The 18039-nt window shown below is 44.5% G+C and overlaps 1 protein-coding gene across 4 annotated transcripts in view; it reads left to right on the top strand.

Annotated features, from left to right (window-relative positions):
* MYH11 (myosin heavy chain 11) overlaps positions 1–18039 on the top strand; it is a 112213-nt gene that overhangs the window by 71006 nt on the left and 23168 nt on the right. For all 4 annotated transcript variants that reach the window (XM_075899365.1, XM_006119591.4, XM_075899364.1 and 1 more), the window contains 15 exons: positions 449–544; positions 2418–2536; positions 2713–2865; positions 4117–4290; positions 4877–5050; positions 5593–5707; positions 6683–6876; positions 8229–8350; positions 8473–8542; positions 8703–8863; positions 9744–9852; positions 10500–10631; positions 11375–11581; positions 12781–12918; positions 17449–17572. In XM_075899365.1, the coding sequence (XP_075755480.1) occupies positions 449–544; positions 2418–2536; positions 2713–2865; positions 4117–4290; positions 4877–5050; positions 5593–5707; positions 6683–6876; positions 8229–8350; positions 8473–8542; positions 8703–8863; positions 9744–9852; positions 10500–10631; positions 11375–11581; positions 12781–12918; positions 17449–17572 (2088 nt within the window). The remainder of the gene's footprint in view (positions 1–448; positions 545–2417; positions 2537–2712; positions 2866–4116; positions 4291–4876; positions 5051–5592; positions 5708–6682; positions 6877–8228; positions 8351–8472; positions 8543–8702; positions 8864–9743; positions 9853–10499; positions 10632–11374; positions 11582–12780; positions 12919–17448; positions 17573–18039) is intronic.

Below are 18039 nucleotides of genomic sequence, written 5' to 3'. Positions count from 1 at the left end.
CTTATGCCTCCTGCAAGGAGGTTTACAGAATCTGTCGAAAAAGGCTTTCTTTCTCAACAGATCCCCCTCTAGACTGCCACTTTTTGCTGACATCGGCAAAACGTGGCAGCCATTTTTATGTAAATTAGGCACCGGATATTTAAATCCTTGCCTCATTTGCAATGTCGACCTGCCTAATCTGCATCCCTCTGCCAACAGAGGGATGCAGTCTAGACATACCCATAGATCTGTGGGGAGTTGTGGGGGCACTGTGGTTCTCAACCTTGTGGCCCAGGAAACAAGTTGTAGGACACAAATCTGACCCACAATGATAACTAGGCTGAGAACCACTGCTCTACACTATAAAATAGCTCAACGATTCCTGTTGTTGGAAACAGTTATTTTTTGTATATGTCTATTATTTCTCTCATTAGAATTCCTGACATTTACTTTTTAATTTATTTTACAGCTATGATGAAGGTGGTTTCATCTGTCCTACAGCTCGGTAATATTGTCTTCAAGAAGGAGAGAAATACTGATCAAGCTTCTATGCCTGATGACACTGGTATAATCTTGTCTCTTCAGCATTTAAATTAAATTAAATACCATGCATAGCAAAGTAAAGGGACTGTGCCAAAGGTGTGCTCACCTCGTGTGCACTCCCTCATGGTGTGGCGTAGGGTAGCGTAGCAGGTTCCTCTCATCCAGCACCCTCTGCTGACAGCTGCTTCAGCCCTCTGGAGTTCTACCTCTTTTCATGGCTCAGCCTCCAGTCAGTTCACATTCAATCCCACCCTTTCCAGGATAAAAGAGAATCCCACAAAACAATTGTCCAATAACCTTCCCTCTGGTGTCTGACCCCCAGTGCTGGACCCCTTCCCTCAGGGCTCTCTGTGACGGCGCATTGGGGTTTTCCCGTCTCCTGCACCCCCGTAGTGGCGTGAACAGACTCCACCAGCCAGTAGAATAGAGGGAGTTTATTGCTCTTCCAGGATACAGCACAGCACAGATGTAATCTGGTTACAGGAACTGGGGCTAGGATGCCTCAGCCCCCCTTGAGATGGGGGAGACCGGGCCCCTAAATTCCAGCCCCTTTCCCTAGGCTGTCTCCTCCATGATCCCAGACAGAAACTAACCAACTCTCTTCCAGCCCTGCCCCCAGCCACGGCAGCATTCCACCTTCCTTTGTTCCTCTCCCTGGGGGGTAGCTGGTCGGACAGGTTGAGAGACCCTTTTTGCATAATGACTCATCCCCTGCCCTGCTGGGCCATGCTGTAGCCAGCAAGGTATCCCCCACTACGTCACACTCTCCAGTGCTCATACCCCTTGTCTCAAGGATATGTGTGTGGGAGGGAAATTCACCACCTTTCCCCAGACACTGGTAGGAGTGCTAATCCCTTCCTCTACCCTGGGTTCCAGATCAGGGCACTGTATTGAGCGGTCAAGTTTTGTTCATTGAGCCCCCTTGCTGCCTCTCCCAGTACTATTTCCTACCTTGGTCCCTCTGTAGGCCTCTTTTACCATCTCCAGACTCTGCAACAGGGATGGGAAAATATTGGGCCAGATCTGGACCACCAGGGTTAAACCGTGGCAGGCCCCCACTCTGCCGTATTTACCTGCACCTCTGCAGGTACGGGGATCACAGCTCCTGTTGGCCACAGATCACCCTTCCGAGCCAATGGGAGCTGCGATTGTCCATACTTGTGGAGGAGCCTGTAAATACAGCAGCAGCAGCCCACCAGGGGCTAACCCTGCTGAACTGCCTCCATTTTATTACTCACCCCTGCTCTAAAATGTTTTTCCACCTCTTATAATGAGCAACACTTCCCAAAGCTTCCTCCCCAGAAGTCCAGTTCCTCCACTTTTTCAAGGTCATTGCAGCAACTTTTGCCACTCCTGTCTTTCCACTGTCCCTCCTGGCCTCCTCTAGCCTCCTTTCTAGTCCAGGCTTCTTCTCTTTAAAGTAACCACCTGCTCCTCCCTAGCTGGATTTTGACTTTAATTGGGTCTGACCCACCCTCCAGGTACAACCAGGGGTGCTAATTGTGAGCACTCCTATTAACCTTTTCACTGCCATTGTGGAAACATACCCTGTCACAGACCATTAAGTACATGTAATTTTTACCAATCTTCTAGTTTTCATTGTTGGTTTCCAGTGGTGCTGCAACTGTTAAAAAAAAGAGATTCTGCACTTTAGAGCAACAAAATTAACATGCCTCCCATATCTGGTGTCCTTGAGTTCCTAGATGGTTGACCAATGCATATGCTGCTGGTGTTGGAAATGGAACTTATGTAGTCTCTTTTGCATATGTATAAGGAAGATAGTTTTCTAGAGTGGACGGATGTGTTCATCACTAGTCATACTGTTACCAAGGATATTTATGGGCCTATCATGAGAAAATCCAATGTGAAACGGAATTTTGTGCTCTTCATTGTAGCTGCACAGAAAGTGTGTCACCTGATGGGTATTAATGTGACAGACTTCACAAGGTCAATCCTAACGCCACGGATCAAAGTGGGACGAGATGTTGTTCAGAAAGCCCAGACTAAAGAGCAGGTATCAATTTGTAATCTCCTTCTCTAACTCTACTAACCTTCTGCTTTAAAAATGGGCAGTGTGGGACGGAAATGGCAGGTCTATCCTCCACACCCGATATAGTGTCTTATGTGGAAGCTAGCATCTGATTTTGATTTGTTCATTCGTTTTTCTTCTTCCCTGCTCTGCTTTAATAGGCAGACTTTGCGATAGAGGCTTTAGCCAAAGCAACATATGAACGTTTGTTCCGTTGGATTCTTAGTCGAGTAAACAAAGCTCTAGATAAAACAAAAAGACAGGGAGCATCTTTCCTGGGGATCCTTGATATCGCTGGATTTGAGATATTTGAGGTATGTACTACTTGGCTCAAGATATGAACATTTTAACTTCCAATCTTTGTGTGTTTTGTTCTGTTGTTTTAGTTAGTCTGAACCTACGCTAGAGAAGAAAGTCGACCTAAGATATGCAACTCCAGCTATGTTGATATATCTAAGCTGGGGTTGATAACTCGTAGCTGGAGTTGCTATCTCTTAGGTCAAATTTCTGCGGTGTCCCCACTGTGGGGGGTTAACAGGAGAAACTAACCTGTTGACTTCCCTTCTCATGATCCAGTGGAACACCAGGGTCGATGGGGGCACTATCAACAGTTGATTTAGTGAGTCCTTACTAGACCTGCTAAATCAACCCCTGAGAGATCTATCTCTGGAGCATTGCTCTCAGAGTAAGTGGAGAGGCGCCCTTACTTTCATTATCTTTTTACTAAAAATCTTAGACCCTGATCCTGCACTGAGAACCAAGTAGGCCAAGGTGGGCAATAAAAAAATGGCAGCCTGCAGGGTTAGTCCTTAGCAGGCCACTGCCGCTATTTTTGCCTGCACCTTCACAGGTATTGGAGGATTGCAGCTCTGGTTGGCCACAAATTGCCATTCACAGCCAATGTAAGCAGTGGGAAGTGTTGTGGACCAGGATACCGCTTCCCACCGCTCGCATTGGCCACAAATCTCCATTCACAGCCAATGAGAGTGGCAATCCTTCAATACCTGTGGACGCGCAAATAAACATGGAGATGGGGGCCCACCAGGTACTAATCCTGCGGGCCAGAATTTGCCCACCCCTGAGGTAGACAGACCCTCTGTAACTGCACAGCACCAACAGGCAGGGATCAACCTGCTCTATCATCAGTGGAAGACTGGGGCCTTAAGCAGTGCAGTGGACCTGTATGGGGAGAGAATATGCTGAACACTATTCTGTGAAATATGTAAAGAGGCAGCAATTTGGGTACACCGAAACATAAGGAATGCAGTAAATGGATTATAAGCTAGTATTATTTCAGCGATAAAGTGGTACCTACATAAAACAATTGAGAATTACATTGAGTTGAGAAAACAAACTTAACTATACCTGGGTAATCTAACTTGTAAGAGTTTAATATAAATTTTCATGTAAAATCAAGATTAGGAAAATAAAATCTACTCCGTTATATTTTAATAATTAATGCTAATGAAAGAACCATAAGATATGCAATTTTATATTACTACCCACATTTCTCTTGTACATACCATTTTAAATGTAATAATTCAGTTCTTTCCTCCCATTTTCAGGTTAATTCTTTTGAGCAATTGTGTATTAATTACACGAATGAGAAACTTCAGCAGCTCTTCAACCACACAATGTTCATATTGGAGCAGGAAGAATATCAGCGGGAGGGCATTGAGTGGAATTTCATTGACTTTGGCCTTGATCTGCAACCTTGCATTGAGCTGATTGAAAGACCAGTAAGATAACATGTCTTTAGATGGGACAACATTGTGTAGGTTGGATTGGTTGGAGGTACTTGTACTGGTTAGACCTCCCTGGTCCAGCAGCCTCGGGACCTCACTGGTCCTGATTGAGGGATTTTTCCAGACCAGGGGAGGTCTTTTCTGACACTGCTACTGCTGAGCCCCTTCCTGCACTCCCCCACCATGGGCTTCCTGGCTCCCCCCACAGCCCAACTGAGATGCTGCCCCTCCCCACACAGCCTAGCTGAGCTATGCGCTAGGCATCCCAACTCACCCCTCCTCCACAGTCTGTTACCCTGCCTGCATAGTGCCAGGCTTCCAGCCCTCCCCCCCCCCCCTTTCCTGCAGCAAGCCAGGACACTCTGATCCTGGAACATCCATTGGCTTTCCAGACCATGGATGTTACCAGACCAGAGTCCCAGTTTATAGAGGTGCAACTTGTATCACAGCCCAACAAGAAGCTTGTGTACTGTTAGACTTCTTGGCTCTATTGTTTAATAATGTGATTAATAATAATCTAGAGGAAATTGAACGTTTATTTCCCATTACATAACTGATGTGTCTTATGCTTATGTTGCAGAACAACCCACCTGGTGTCCTGGCTCTCCTGGATGAAGAGTGCTGGTTCCCCAAAGCTACTGACACCTCCTTTGTAGAGAAATTATGTCAAGAGCAAGGCAGTCATCCCAAGTTCCATAAGCCTAAACAACTCAAGGACAAAACTGAGTTCTCCATAATCCACTATGCAGGAAGGGTATTGCACAGGACTAAACTCTTTTATTATACAAAGCTTTTAAACCTTTGATGTTCAATCAGTGAAATATACAGCCATAATGTGAGAGATTGCCAAGAACTAGAATCCAAATACAGAGACTGACTTACGTTAGCTGGAATAAATAAGTGCTTTTATTATTAACATATAGAAAGTGCTCAGAATTAGTCTAATTCTGCCCCTTGCAGCCAATCCTTGGTGAAATCCATTGATTTCAATTTGAACAGAGCTAGCCCAAAGATTATAATTTCTGAAAATCCCACTACTTTGGCCTCTCCATACAAATTCACAAAGATGGTAGAGATCCACTAATGTGGCTATGGCAGCAGGATTGGGGCTTCAAAATATGAGTGTATTAACCTTTAAGAGCCTTGTACCAACACCAATCCATGTAAACAAATCCCATCTACCCAGATATTGGTATTTGGATTGTTGCAGTGCCCACATTCCCAGTCAGGATCAGGGCCTTCACTATCAAAATACTTGACTGAGAACAGATTTTTTGTGTGTGATATTTTCTATAGGTTGACTACAATGCAAGTGCCTGGCTCACAAAGAATATGGATCCACTAAATGACAATGTGACTTCTCTGTTAAATCAGTCTTCAGACAAATTTGTGGCAGACCTTTGGAAAGATGGTATGAATCAGAACTCTAACCTATAACATTGTGTAAAGAGCTGAGGCTCGTCCTTTAGAACCTATTCAGGTTTCTTTCTATCCCTTGTTAGGCACAAGGCATTAAAATCCTTCTCCCTAAATGTATTAAATCTTAACACTATACTCCTCAGGGACAGTGTGTTTGGATGGTTTAAGCTCCATGACCTACTTTAAAATGCCATCCAAAAAGATCATGAAAATGAAGATTCAGCATGTGATTGTTATTGAACATGTGACATTGAGCAGCTTATGTTATTTTTACTTCTGAAGAGTGATCATGTACAATCCATATCTCACTGCCACCTCTCAACTGAATGTCCTATGAGCATTGCTAAGGAGATATAATTTAAACTATATTTCACTGGCTCCTGTGAGTATGATTTTATGTTACCTAGCACTTTTTATATTATCTAGCACAAGGAGCAGGAGAAACATATATAAAATGAACAGCACAACCCTAATTTTTCCAAAGTACTTGGAGGATACCCCAAACATTCAGATAATCAGGGGAAGAGACCCAGAAGACTTTGAGGGAGTGAGGTCTACTGTATACAACATTAGAGTGGGAGTCAGGAGGTGTGGCGGGTAGTTTCCCCAATTCTAACTTGCTGAATAATTTTACCTGTCATGGAAGGGTGTTGTAAATTAATATTTGTAGGATAGATGTAAACCCATACGTAAGAGTTAAGTGTTCTATATTAATAGCTGTGCACTCAACAGTACTCTTATCAGTCATCAGTCCCTGACAAGCTGTATTTTCAGCATTGCCACAGAAGTAGTAGACCTTACTAAATATTTAATCTCCTTTGTCTCTATGACTATTGCTAATAAATGTTCTTATAGTACCACAATACACAATTAGATTTTAACAATACGTACAATTATTGCCAGAAGTAATGAAGTTTGAAGACAATCTGTCTGAGAGGTTCCATTCACACTTGCTTTTACATTTCAGTGGACCGCATAGTGGGACTGGACCAGATGGCAAAGATGACAGAAAGTTCACTCCCTAGTGCTTCAAAAACCAAGAAGGGCATGTTCCGTACAGTCGGGCAACTCTATAAAGAGCAACTGACCAAGCTGATGACTACCCTAAGGAATACAAATCCAAACTTTGTCCGTTGTATCATTCCAAATCATGAAAAAAGGGTATGTTTCCAATGCTGAGGTTTCAAAGCCTTGGTATAGGGCCCATTATTCCTGCCAACTTGTAGTAATAATAACAGTGTACTATAGACCAGGATGGGCAAACGTTTTGGCCCGAGGGCCACATCTGGGTAGGGCAATTATTTGGTGAGCCATGAATATAGGACTGAAGGAAGGTGTTGGGAAGTGGGAGGGGGTGTGAGGTCAAGAAGGGGCTCAAGGCAGAGAGTTGGGGTGTGGGAGGGAGCTCAGGACAGGGGGGGAGGGCTAGAGTGAAGAGGATATGGGAGGGGGTTCTAGGCCTGGGGTCAGCGTGTGGGAGGAGTTCGGGCTCCAGTGGGGCCTACAACATTCCCATGACCCACTCCCTGACCAAGACCTACTGCCTGGAAAACACTGATGTAGATGACAGTATTACAGAATCTTAGAAATGTAGGGTTGGAAGGGACCCTGAGAGGTTGTCAAGCCCAGTCCCTATGCTGAAGCAGGACCAAGTAAACCTAGAGCATCCTTGGCATTTTGTCTGACCTGTTCTTAAAACCTCCCACGATGAGTATTTCACAACCTCTCTGGTAAATCTATTCCAGAGCTTAGAAAGCTTAGAAACTCCATTGTAGTTAGAAAATTTTACCGAAATCTCCCTTGCTACAGATACAGCCAATTACTTCTTTCCCTACCTTCAGTGGACAGAGACCAATTGATCCCTGTTCTCTTTATAACAACTCTTAGTACAGCAATGGGCAACCTAGGCTAGTGAGTGGGCTGCATGAGTGGTCCTTTTTCATCTCAGTGGGCCGCTCAGATTGTCATAACCAAGAAGGGTCTGCAGGGACGGGGTAGTTTTGCTAACTCCGCGTGTGTACCTAGAATTTGTGGGGAGGGAGGTGGGAAGTGTTGATTGAACTGTAGCAGCATTTTGATTGGAGGCAGAAGGAGCACCTGGTTCTTACCATCAACGTTGTGTGCAATCAGCATGCACCTCACTTCATGTGCCCTTGCTCTTGTGTGTGTCACTTTACTAATACTGCTGGGAGAAAAAAACGATGTGAATGGAAACCAACGGATCCTGGCAATCCTGCGCATGGGCAATGGTAAACCAAGTGTCTTACTGGCCACATGCAGAATCCCAATGGACTACATACAGCCTATGAGCCACAGGTTGCCCACCTATCTGAAGAGTGTTATCAGCTCCCCCCTCAGTCTTCTTTTCTCAAGACTACACATGCCTATCTTTTTAACCTTTCCTCATAGGCCATTCTTCCATTATAATGTTAAGCCAATAATACACTTTCCAAACTTCTATCTTCATTCCTCATTTATTTTATGCAAAAAGTGAGAATGTCCTCCTTCTGTAGGCTGGCAAACTTGATGCCCATTTAGTGCTGGAGCAGTTACGATGCAATGGTGTCTTGGAAGGGATTCGTATCTGCCGGCAAGGATTCCCCAACAGAATTGTCTTCCAGGAATTCCGTCAGAGGTAAGACACTGAAATAGTCCAAATGCTCTGGACTGCTTAATACACATTCATTTGTGTGGAAACTAAGATTGTGTATGCGCTGAATAATCTGTTTTCTCTTTGTATGCCATCTCTGCTTACAGATATGAAATTCTTGCTGCTAACGCTATCCCTAAGGGATTTATGGATGGGAAACAGGCTTGTATACTGATGGTGAGCAGAACATTTTCAACCAAAACTAATAAAGTCAGGACTATACATTTTACAAGAAAATGGTTAATTTTTCTACAGGGAAAAAATCATTCCTGTGAAAACTATTTGACTGTATTGTAATAACAGAGTCAACAAAACATCCTTGTTTCCCTCCCAATAGATCAAAGCATTAGAACTTGATCCCAACTTGTACAGAATTGGACAAAGTAAAATCTTCTTCAGAACTGGTGTCCTGGCTCATCTGGAAGAGGAAAGAGACCTGAAAATCACAGATGTCATTATTGCTTTCCAGGCTCAAAGTCGAGGATACCTGGCAAGAAAGTAAGACTGCATTGTCAAAAACTCACCAAAGTCTATGGCAATGCATCATGTATAGCATGGTCTGCCGTGATCTGCACTGTAGACTGAGAATTTTTTGTAATGAGGTTGATGGTTATTGTGATATTTTGGGTATTACTGTAATACAGAGGTGTCAGGTGCAGTACATATACATAAGAAGACATAGTTGTTCCTCCCCTCCCCCCCAATAATCTAATTAGATCAATTACATAGAGTAGAAGTACTTCATCTACTTAAGACTGTGAACTGTAAGGACAGTCTTTGTTCTGTGTTTGTATGATACAAATGGGGAAGCTAGAGATAAATACAGCTGCTGCTATCTGTAAAGTGTTAAACTCCATTGATACAGAGCTTGGACCTGAAACATTGGACACTTGAGTCAGACCTCTAATTAATTTGGAACCAACTAAGCACTCGAAGAGTTAAAAGCCCATTTTTAAAATATGAACGGTAAAGGCTCTTCCCTTGGGCCCTGCGATAAGTCCCTCAGACAAATGTAAATATGTTATGATGAAATAAATGATGGTCCTGAATAAAAGCCTAGATCTGAACCCCCTACATACCCAGCTTCTGGAGACATCCATCCTCAGATCTGCATTTTGTGGCTGAATCCCATATCTACAATTAAACCATCTAAAAGCAGCAGAATAAAATATTGAAAAGACAAACCAAACTGCTGCCTTTCCTGTGAGTACCACAAATGATCATATACCTTACATGGGAGGAGAGTTTGCACCAGACACCCCAAACTTGCACACAGAATCACCACATTCGTGCACTTTGTTTGAAATGTATCATGCAGACAACTTGTGCTCATGCCTATTAGGTGATTTGAAGGAAGTTGCTTTGTATGTAATTATAGGGCCTTTGCTAAGCGGCAGCAGCAGCTCACAGCAATGAGGGTCATTCAGAGAAACTGTTCTGCTTACCTGAAGCTAAGGAACTGGCAATGGTGGAGACTCTTCACTAAAGTAAGTGATTGACAGCCCGTGAATTTCTCTTCAGCCTTCCATATGAGACAGATGGTCTAGGATTCTAAGCCATGTTAGGAGGAAGGACTTTTACTGACCTATAGGGCCTGCTCCAAAGTCCATAGCAATCAATGAAAGAGCCCCATTGATTTCAGAGTGTGTAGGATTAGCCCCATAGTCAGAAAAGTGTTGAGCACATTCTGAAATGTTATTAGAAGTATGGGTCACTCTGTCTTTATTCAGAGGATGAAAATCCACCACTCAAAATGTACCACACAAGAAAAGTTAGCATGTTTAGATCTTTAATCTCATGTTCGAAGTTGATATGAGTTAATGAAGAGATACCCTGCATCATAACCACCCCCCATCGAATCTTCTTGTAATTGTCCTCCTTCATGAGCCGTCTCCTCAGAGAGTCAAAAGTCTGACATGGCCTGAAGAATAAAATAGCTTTTTTCACAGAGAAGTGGCCTTTTAAGCATATCACTGAAGCCCCAGGGTGTGGGGAAGCTTGGATGCAAGGGACTGTGCTATAGTTCTCTACTACCAAAAAGTTCATCAGTAGAGTTGTCAGTCTGGCACTCTTGACAACTATTGCATCACTAAAATAAATATTGAAAAGGAACATCTGTACTTGGTTTTTCCAGGTGAAACCATTGTTACAAGTCACCCGCCAAGAGGAAGAAATGCAAGCCAAAGATGAGGAGCTACAGAGAACGAAGGAAAGACAACAAAAAGCAGAGTGTGAATTGAAGGAATTGGAGCTGAAACATAATCAGGTGATATACAGTTCTGGACTGCTGGAAATGTTATCAATGATTTTATTCTTAGAACCTCATTATGTTACAAAACACCAGCAAAAGGATCTGTTCTCCTTGTGTATCCTCTTAATGTCAATGGACCTGAACCAAAGCACATTGCAATCCACTGACAGACTTCAAGAGTCTGTACCTCTAGTTCTTCTGTCAGTGTAATAATCTCTATTCAGTGGCAGTCTGGGAGAACCATGGAATCACAGAAGTGCAGGAGATCATCTTGTCCAGCCTGCTGCACTGAGGCAGGACCAAGTAAACCTAGGCCATCCCTGGCAGGTGTTTGTTAAACTGTTCTTAAAAAGCTCCACTCATGGGAATTTCACAACTTACCTTGGAAACTTATTCTAGAGTTTATCTACTGTAATTAGAAAGTTTCTCTTAATATCAAACTTAAATCTTTCTTGCTGCAAATTAACCCAATTACTTTGTCTCCTACCTTCAGTGGACATGGAAAATGATCAGTCATCGTTCTCTTTATAAGAGCCCTTAACATATGTGACTTAACAGATCCCCGCTCAGTTATCCTTTCTCAATAGGTTACAGGCTCAAGTTTTAAAACATTTCTCCATAGGTCAAGTTTGCTAAATTTTTTATCATTCTGGTTGCTCTCCTCCGGGCAACCTCCATGTATTTGTCATTTCTTAAAGAAATGCTGTACCGAGTAACTTGTGATCCGAGTTTTAAGTGCCTATCATTTATCTGCATAGCTATATGAAGAAAAGAATCTCCTTCAGGAGCAGCTTCAGGCTGAGACTGAACTGTACGCAGAAGCTGAAGAGTTGAGAGTCCGCCTATCTGCTAAGAAGCAAGAGTTGGAGGAGATCCTGCATGAAATGGAGGCCAGGATTGAAGAAGAGGAGGATCGCAGTCACCAGTTGCAAACAGAAAAGAAAAAGATGCAACAACAAATGCTGGTACTGTAACCTATGCACAGCTCACACAATTGCACCTAGCTCGCAAAATTGGCAACTACTGATCATATGAAAGCAGCTGCTTTATTTCTATACTACAGTAGGGACGCTTTTCTGCTATTTTCCCCTCCACATTATTTTTTATAGTAGATAGGCATGTTCTTTCCCAATCCTAATTTAAAATGTTTAAAGATTTTCTTTTCTAAATAGCTAGATTACTAAATCTTCTCTTCTGCATTGCCACAACCTTTCTTAAAATTAGCAAAGCTTTTAATATACCAGTATAAGTTTGGGCAGGCCTGAAACAGGTCATGTAGTACACAGTGGTTCCCAAACTTTTTTATATCAGGGACTGACAAACCCATTCACAAACTTCTGATGGACCCTCAACATTTTATTTGCATATTTGCATATTCACTGTTTGGACATTTGTCCAAACAATGAATATGCAAATATGCAAATAAAATGTTTCTGGTTCACCAAAATATGTACCCCAGCTCCAGGCCTCTCATACACTCCAACCTTGACTCCTGCCTCCACCCCATATTATGTAATTCATCCCCAGCTACCTGAGCAGCTGCCTACTGGGTGGAACGGGTCCTGGGCCCCCCCACCACTTGGCCACCGCAGGCTCCAGCTCCTCTGCCACAGAGCCGTGGAAGAGCCCAGCCCCCATGCAGGTGCAGGTCCCAGCCTCCTTGCCATGCGGGAACAGCAGGCCCCAGCCCTTCCCACTGGAGCAAGTCCCGGCCCCCCTGCCATGCGGCTGCAGCAGGCCCCAGCACACCCACCAAGCAACAGGTCCCAGCCATGCCCCAACCACATGGCCATGGCAGGTCCCAGCCTCCTACTAGAGCAGGCCCTAGCCACCCACCACGCGGCCTCAGCTGGCCCCCCAGCACCGCAGCCTCTCTCCGTGCAGCCCCGCTAGCCAGGCCACATAGTAGCTGCCGGAGCTGGAGCCAGTAGGGACTGCCTCACCACGGCCCTGGCTCCAGCCACCCCACTCACCCCACTGCTGCATGGGGAAGAGGACAGATGGAGAACCCCAGTGGGCAGGTCTAATCAAAAGCTGAGAGCTTGGCCTAGCAATGTGCTGCCACGCCATGGACCGACGGTTGGGAACCGCTGATGTAGTACATTCATTTCTAGAGTTCATTTGTTTTTTGGGGGGGGTTGGGGTGTTTCTCCAAAAAAAAAAGGATCTTGAGGACCAGCTGGAAGAAGAAGAAGCTGCCAGGCAAAAACTACAACTTGAGAAAGTAACAGCAGAGGCCAAGATAAAGAAAATGGAAGATGACATTCTCATAATGGATGATCAGAACAACAAGCTGACCAAGGTCAGTGTTGTAGGCCCAGTTATCTACTTAGCGCAGAATCAATGTACGATGAAAATATCTTCACCTCCTATTGTAACAATGATCCTTAGCACTTCATCAGGGGGCTGAAAGACCTGCTTACCCCTGGGCATGGTGGGAGGGGCTGGCTCTGCGTTCTGAGGAGGTGTGGAGCCTTAGGCAGAAGAGTCAGGGCTGAGGGCAGCCAGTCCCACACGCCACATGAAGTGTGCTGTAGTAGCCACCTTCACTGCCCAGCCAGCCCTGAGAACTTGGCTCTCTGGAGGCAATTTAAAGAGCCTGGGGGCTCTGGCTGCAAGCCCCAGGCCTTTCTGAATCACCGGGCCCCAGGGCAATTGCCTCTTCTCCCTTCCCCCACCTCATTGGCAGGGACTGCACTTCGTAGTCACATAGCTAACAGGCCATAAGCTCTTTGGCTGTGTCTACACTGGCATGAATTTCCGGAAATGCTTAAAACGGAATACTATTCCGTTTTCAGTTTTTCCGGAAAAGGAGCGTCTACATTGGCAGGCTGCTTTTCCGGAAAAGCCCTTTTTCCGGAAAAGCGTCTGTGGCCAATGTAGACGCGCTTTTCCGGAAAAGAGCCCCGATCATCATTTTCGCGGCTTTTTTCCAGAAAAGACTACTGGGCTGTCTACACTGGCCCTTTTCCGGAACAGTGTTCCGGAATAAGGACTTATGCCCGAGTGGGAACAGAATAGTTTTTCTGGAATAGCGGCTGATTTTGTACAGTAGGGCATCGTTGCTTTTCCGGAAATTCAAGGGCCAGTGTAGACAGCTCGCAGCTTATTCCAGAAAAGCGGCTGATTTTCCGGAATAAGTGGCCCAGTATAGACATAGCCTTTGTGTCTGGAATGGACTGGTGACAACCTTACCATGTTTATCCTAGACAATTTAAAACCTTATTAAATATCCACATTTTGTTGATTTTTTTGAGTCCTCTCATAGTAAAAATAGTTCCAAGCAAAAATCCTCATAGCAGTGAAGCAAGATCAGTGGAAACATTCCATATTAAACCTAGAAAGAGCAGACAGCTCCCCCTATGCACAAACCTAACTAATTCCTTTTAACTTGTAAAATTGTACATAATCATCTAATAGCCCCCAGCTTGCCTCGATCTGGCGCCACAGTTCTCAGGGCTCCCCTACAGCATTGGGGAGCCTATGCTAGCACTCCAGCTCCTCCACCATCCTGCTGCGGATTTGGAGCACACAAGATCTAATAGCCTGGGCCTTCTTAGGCTCCTCTGTTGTGCCAAGGGAATGTGAGAGTGTCTTTCTCCTTGGTTGGGGCCATGTCACATTTTTGGGTTAGGATTTTTTTTTTTTGGCTTATATGCTTATATACTGATTCTTCTATGGGTCAGTGGCCCCCAACCCAAAAAAGGTTCCCCACCCCTGAACTGTTGTTTAAAATATATTACTGCTACTTCTTGATGGATGTATGTTCCACTTGTTTTCCAAAATAACTGAATACTAGAGCTAAGACAATTGTGCAGTAAACTTTGCTAAAGGATGTATATTTCTCCCACTCTGGGATAACTGATATAACTTCTTATGCATGAAACTAGGGATGTAGGCTGAAGCTCAGCACTTCACGTACCATTTATCTCCTATTTTGAGGGCTTTAATTAAACATAGGCCTTGTGCTAATCCTCTGGATGGGGAAATTTCCCCCAAAAACTCTAAGGCCATGATTCATAAACATATGGGCTACGTCTACATTGGCACCCTTTTCCGGAAATGCTTAAAACGGAACAGTTTTCCGTTATAAGTATTTCCAGAAAAAGCGCGTCTACATTGGCAGGATGCTTTTCCGGAAAAGCACTTTTTCCAGAAAAGCGTCCATGGCCAATGTAGACGCGCTTTTCCGCAAAAAAGCACCAATGGTCATTTTCGTGATCGGGGCTTTTTTGCGGAAAAGATTACTGTGCTGTCTACACTGGCCCTTTTCTGGAACAGTTTTTCTGGAAAAGGACTTTTGCCTGAACGGGAACAGCATAGTTTTTCCGGAAAAAAACTGACAATTTTACAGTAGATCGTCATTGCTTTTCCGGAAAAGCAAGCAAACAGTGTAGACAACTGGCAAGTTATTCCGGAAAAGCGGTTGTTTTTCCGGAATAAGTGGCCCAGTGTAGACACAGCCATGAAGTATGCACATGTTAAAATGCTATCCTGAATCGGAGACCAAGTGCTTATTAGTCATCTCAGAGTGGATACAAAGAACCTAATAGTCCAGTTAATCTCATAGGGTCAGGGCCAGCTCAAAATATTTTGGCACCTTAGGTGGGGAGCTCAAATGATGCCCCCATGCTGCATTGCTTGGGCCAAAACTTTGAAAGGTCTCAATTCTGCCTTGTTCCTGTTCTACTCCTCTCATCATACTGCAGAGAGAATACATATGCACCAGCAGTAGACAATTTTCTATACTCTGGGTCCTAATGGTGCCCCTCCCGCTCCTCAGAGTCTGGCACCTGAGGCGGCCGCCTCAGTTCACCTCATGGTAAGGCCAGCCCTGTATAGGGTATAGCTACACTATTGTATAAGGTTGAATTAAGATACGCAACTTCAGTACGATAATTGCATAGCTGAAGCTGGAGTACCTTAACTTGACTTTTGGCGCTGTCCACACTGCAGGAAGTCAAAGGAAGAATATTCTTCCTTCGAATTCCCTTACTCTTGATGGAAGCAGAACTACCGGCATCAACTGGAGTGCCTCTCTAAGTTCGAATTAGCATGTCTCCACTAGACCTGCTCTCTCAAACCCTGGAAGATCAGGGCAGCAGCTTTGATCTTCTCTTTAATGTAGACATACCCATAGAAAGCATCCACCAGTTTCTACTTCCTCTCTAAGGGTATGTCTACACTACAGCACTATTTCAAATTAACTTAATTCGAAATAGTTAATTCAAATTAAGCTAAATTGAAATAACACATCTAGACACAAAAACTATTTCAAAACAGCGTTTTACTATTTCAAAATAGCATGTCCACACTGAGTGGACCCTGAACCGAAGTTAAGGCTGGCCGGAACCAGTGCTGGCATGGCATCAGGTTAGGACTTGAGTGTGTGGGACTGCTGCCTGAGGCTAACTGAGCTCCTTGCTTAAAGGGACCCGACCCCCCACCCCAGACAGATAGTTCTCAGGGTTCCTTGCTTGCTTGTCTACCTCAATGAGGGACAGCAAAGCAGTCCTGTCTTGGAGTGCCCTGAGTGCCCGTACTCGGGACACCACAGCACTCAGCTACACCCCTGGGCACCCCGATGTGTCTCATGGGGTCATTGGCATCAGCCCGGCTGCACTTGCTGCAGGCTGCCATTCAAGGGTCTATCAGGGAGCTGTCAGGATCCAGGAGGCTCTGAGGGAGAGTGTCCACCACAAGGAGCCCTCAGAGCCTCCCTAGTCCTCCCCACCGGGGGCTCGTGCCTCATTCCTCCCTCATGTCCTTCCACTTACCCCTCCCTAGCCCCCCTTCCTGATGTCAAATAAAAGACACGTATGTTCAAAAATAGAAACTAAGTTTATTGAACAAAACTGGGGGGGGGGGGGGAGAGATGAGCCTCTGGAGAGACTGGGAAGAGAAGGTGGGAGGGGGAAGAGAGAAGGTGGGAGAGGGGAGGGGGAAACCTGGGAGGAGGGAGCTGAAAGGGGGAAGCAAGGGGAAGAAGGGGGAGGGGAAGCTCAGGGCTCAGGTTTAGGGGTCTCGCTGGACCAACCTGACTTTCATGCAAACCTGCTTCTGGGTTCTCATGTGGCCTTTGGTGGCCAGACTGGCAGCTATCCTACCATAGACAGCCGTGTTCCTCCATCTAGGGCTAAGATCAGGGAAGTTGGGGTAATCCCCCCCACACCTGAATAAGCTCCATGATCTCCACCCTGGAACGGGAAGGCACCTGCCTTCTCCAGCCCCTGTCAGGCTCCTAGGAGCTGGCAGACTGCTCCCGGGGAGCGGTGGAGGGCTGGCTGCCAGAGGCTTGCTGGCTCATGTTTTGGGGCTACTGGATCAGGGGCCCTGCTGGCTCTGGACTGGCAGGCTTGGAGCTGGCACAGGCACTGTGGCCATGGTCTACCCCTTTAATGGCTCCAGGGCTGGAGGAGAGGAGAGTAAGTTTTCCTGGTTGTGCCCAGAGTGGCCACCAGGGCTCCCTGGGAAGGGCTAGAGGCCCCCTATTTCGAATTAAGTGACTACACAGCACTTATTTCGAATTAGCTATTTTGAATTAGACGTTATTCCTTGTAGAATGAGATTTACTTAATTCAAAATAAGTGCTCCGCTATTTTGAATTAATTTCGAAATAGCGGTTTGTATGTGTAGACAACTATTACAGTTAATTCGAAATAAGGGCTCTTATTTCAAATTAGCTCTGTAGTGTAGACATACCCTAAGTGCTGCATGACACCGTCAGGAAACGTGGCATTCCGAAAGACTAATTTATTTTTTAGCATGTACATTGGCATTTCATGAGCACAAATAATATATATTCAAACTATACATGAAAACTTTTCTTAAGGAAAGAAAACTTCTTGAAGAGAGAATAAGTGATTTAACAACAAATCTTGCAGAAGAAGAAGAAAAAGCCAAAAATCTTACAAAGCTGAAAAACAAACATGAATCAATGATTTCAGAACTGGAAGGTAATGTAAACCAAAGGTGGTTTTTTTATCTATTGTTCATTTGACATGCATTTTAAAAAACTCCATTTACCATGTAAGTTTTCTGAAATGCTGGAACAAGAAATTTTATAGTAATTACCAAGTAAATTTTATTTTTAATGACAGTCATGGAGTCCCAATAGGCACAAATATAATTTTAATTGTCATTTGTCAGATTCAGTATTCCAGGGCCAATTAGAACCAAGTATTACAATATTTATTAGAAACATAGGCTTTCATTTCTTACAATTTTTTTAATCCAAGCCAGTCAAAGGCAAAGAAAAGAACAATTTCATTTGTGTTTCTTGGAGAATGAATCCAACCTACAAAAACCATGGGATGGGAAAAATGCAGCGGCAGAACAGAGGTCCCTATTTGGTTATAAAATCAGCACAAGAAAGAAAACATGGGAAAAGCAGTGCTCCACAGTATGGATGGACAGAAATTGA

The sequence above is a fragment of the Pelodiscus sinensis genome, chromosome 16 (assembly GCF_049634645.1).
Source record: "Pelodiscus sinensis isolate JC-2024 chromosome 16, ASM4963464v1, whole genome shotgun sequence".
NCBI lineage: Eukaryota > Metazoa > Chordata > Testudines > Trionychidae > Pelodiscus > Pelodiscus sinensis.
This window is presented reverse-complemented; position numbering and strand designations above follow the sequence as displayed.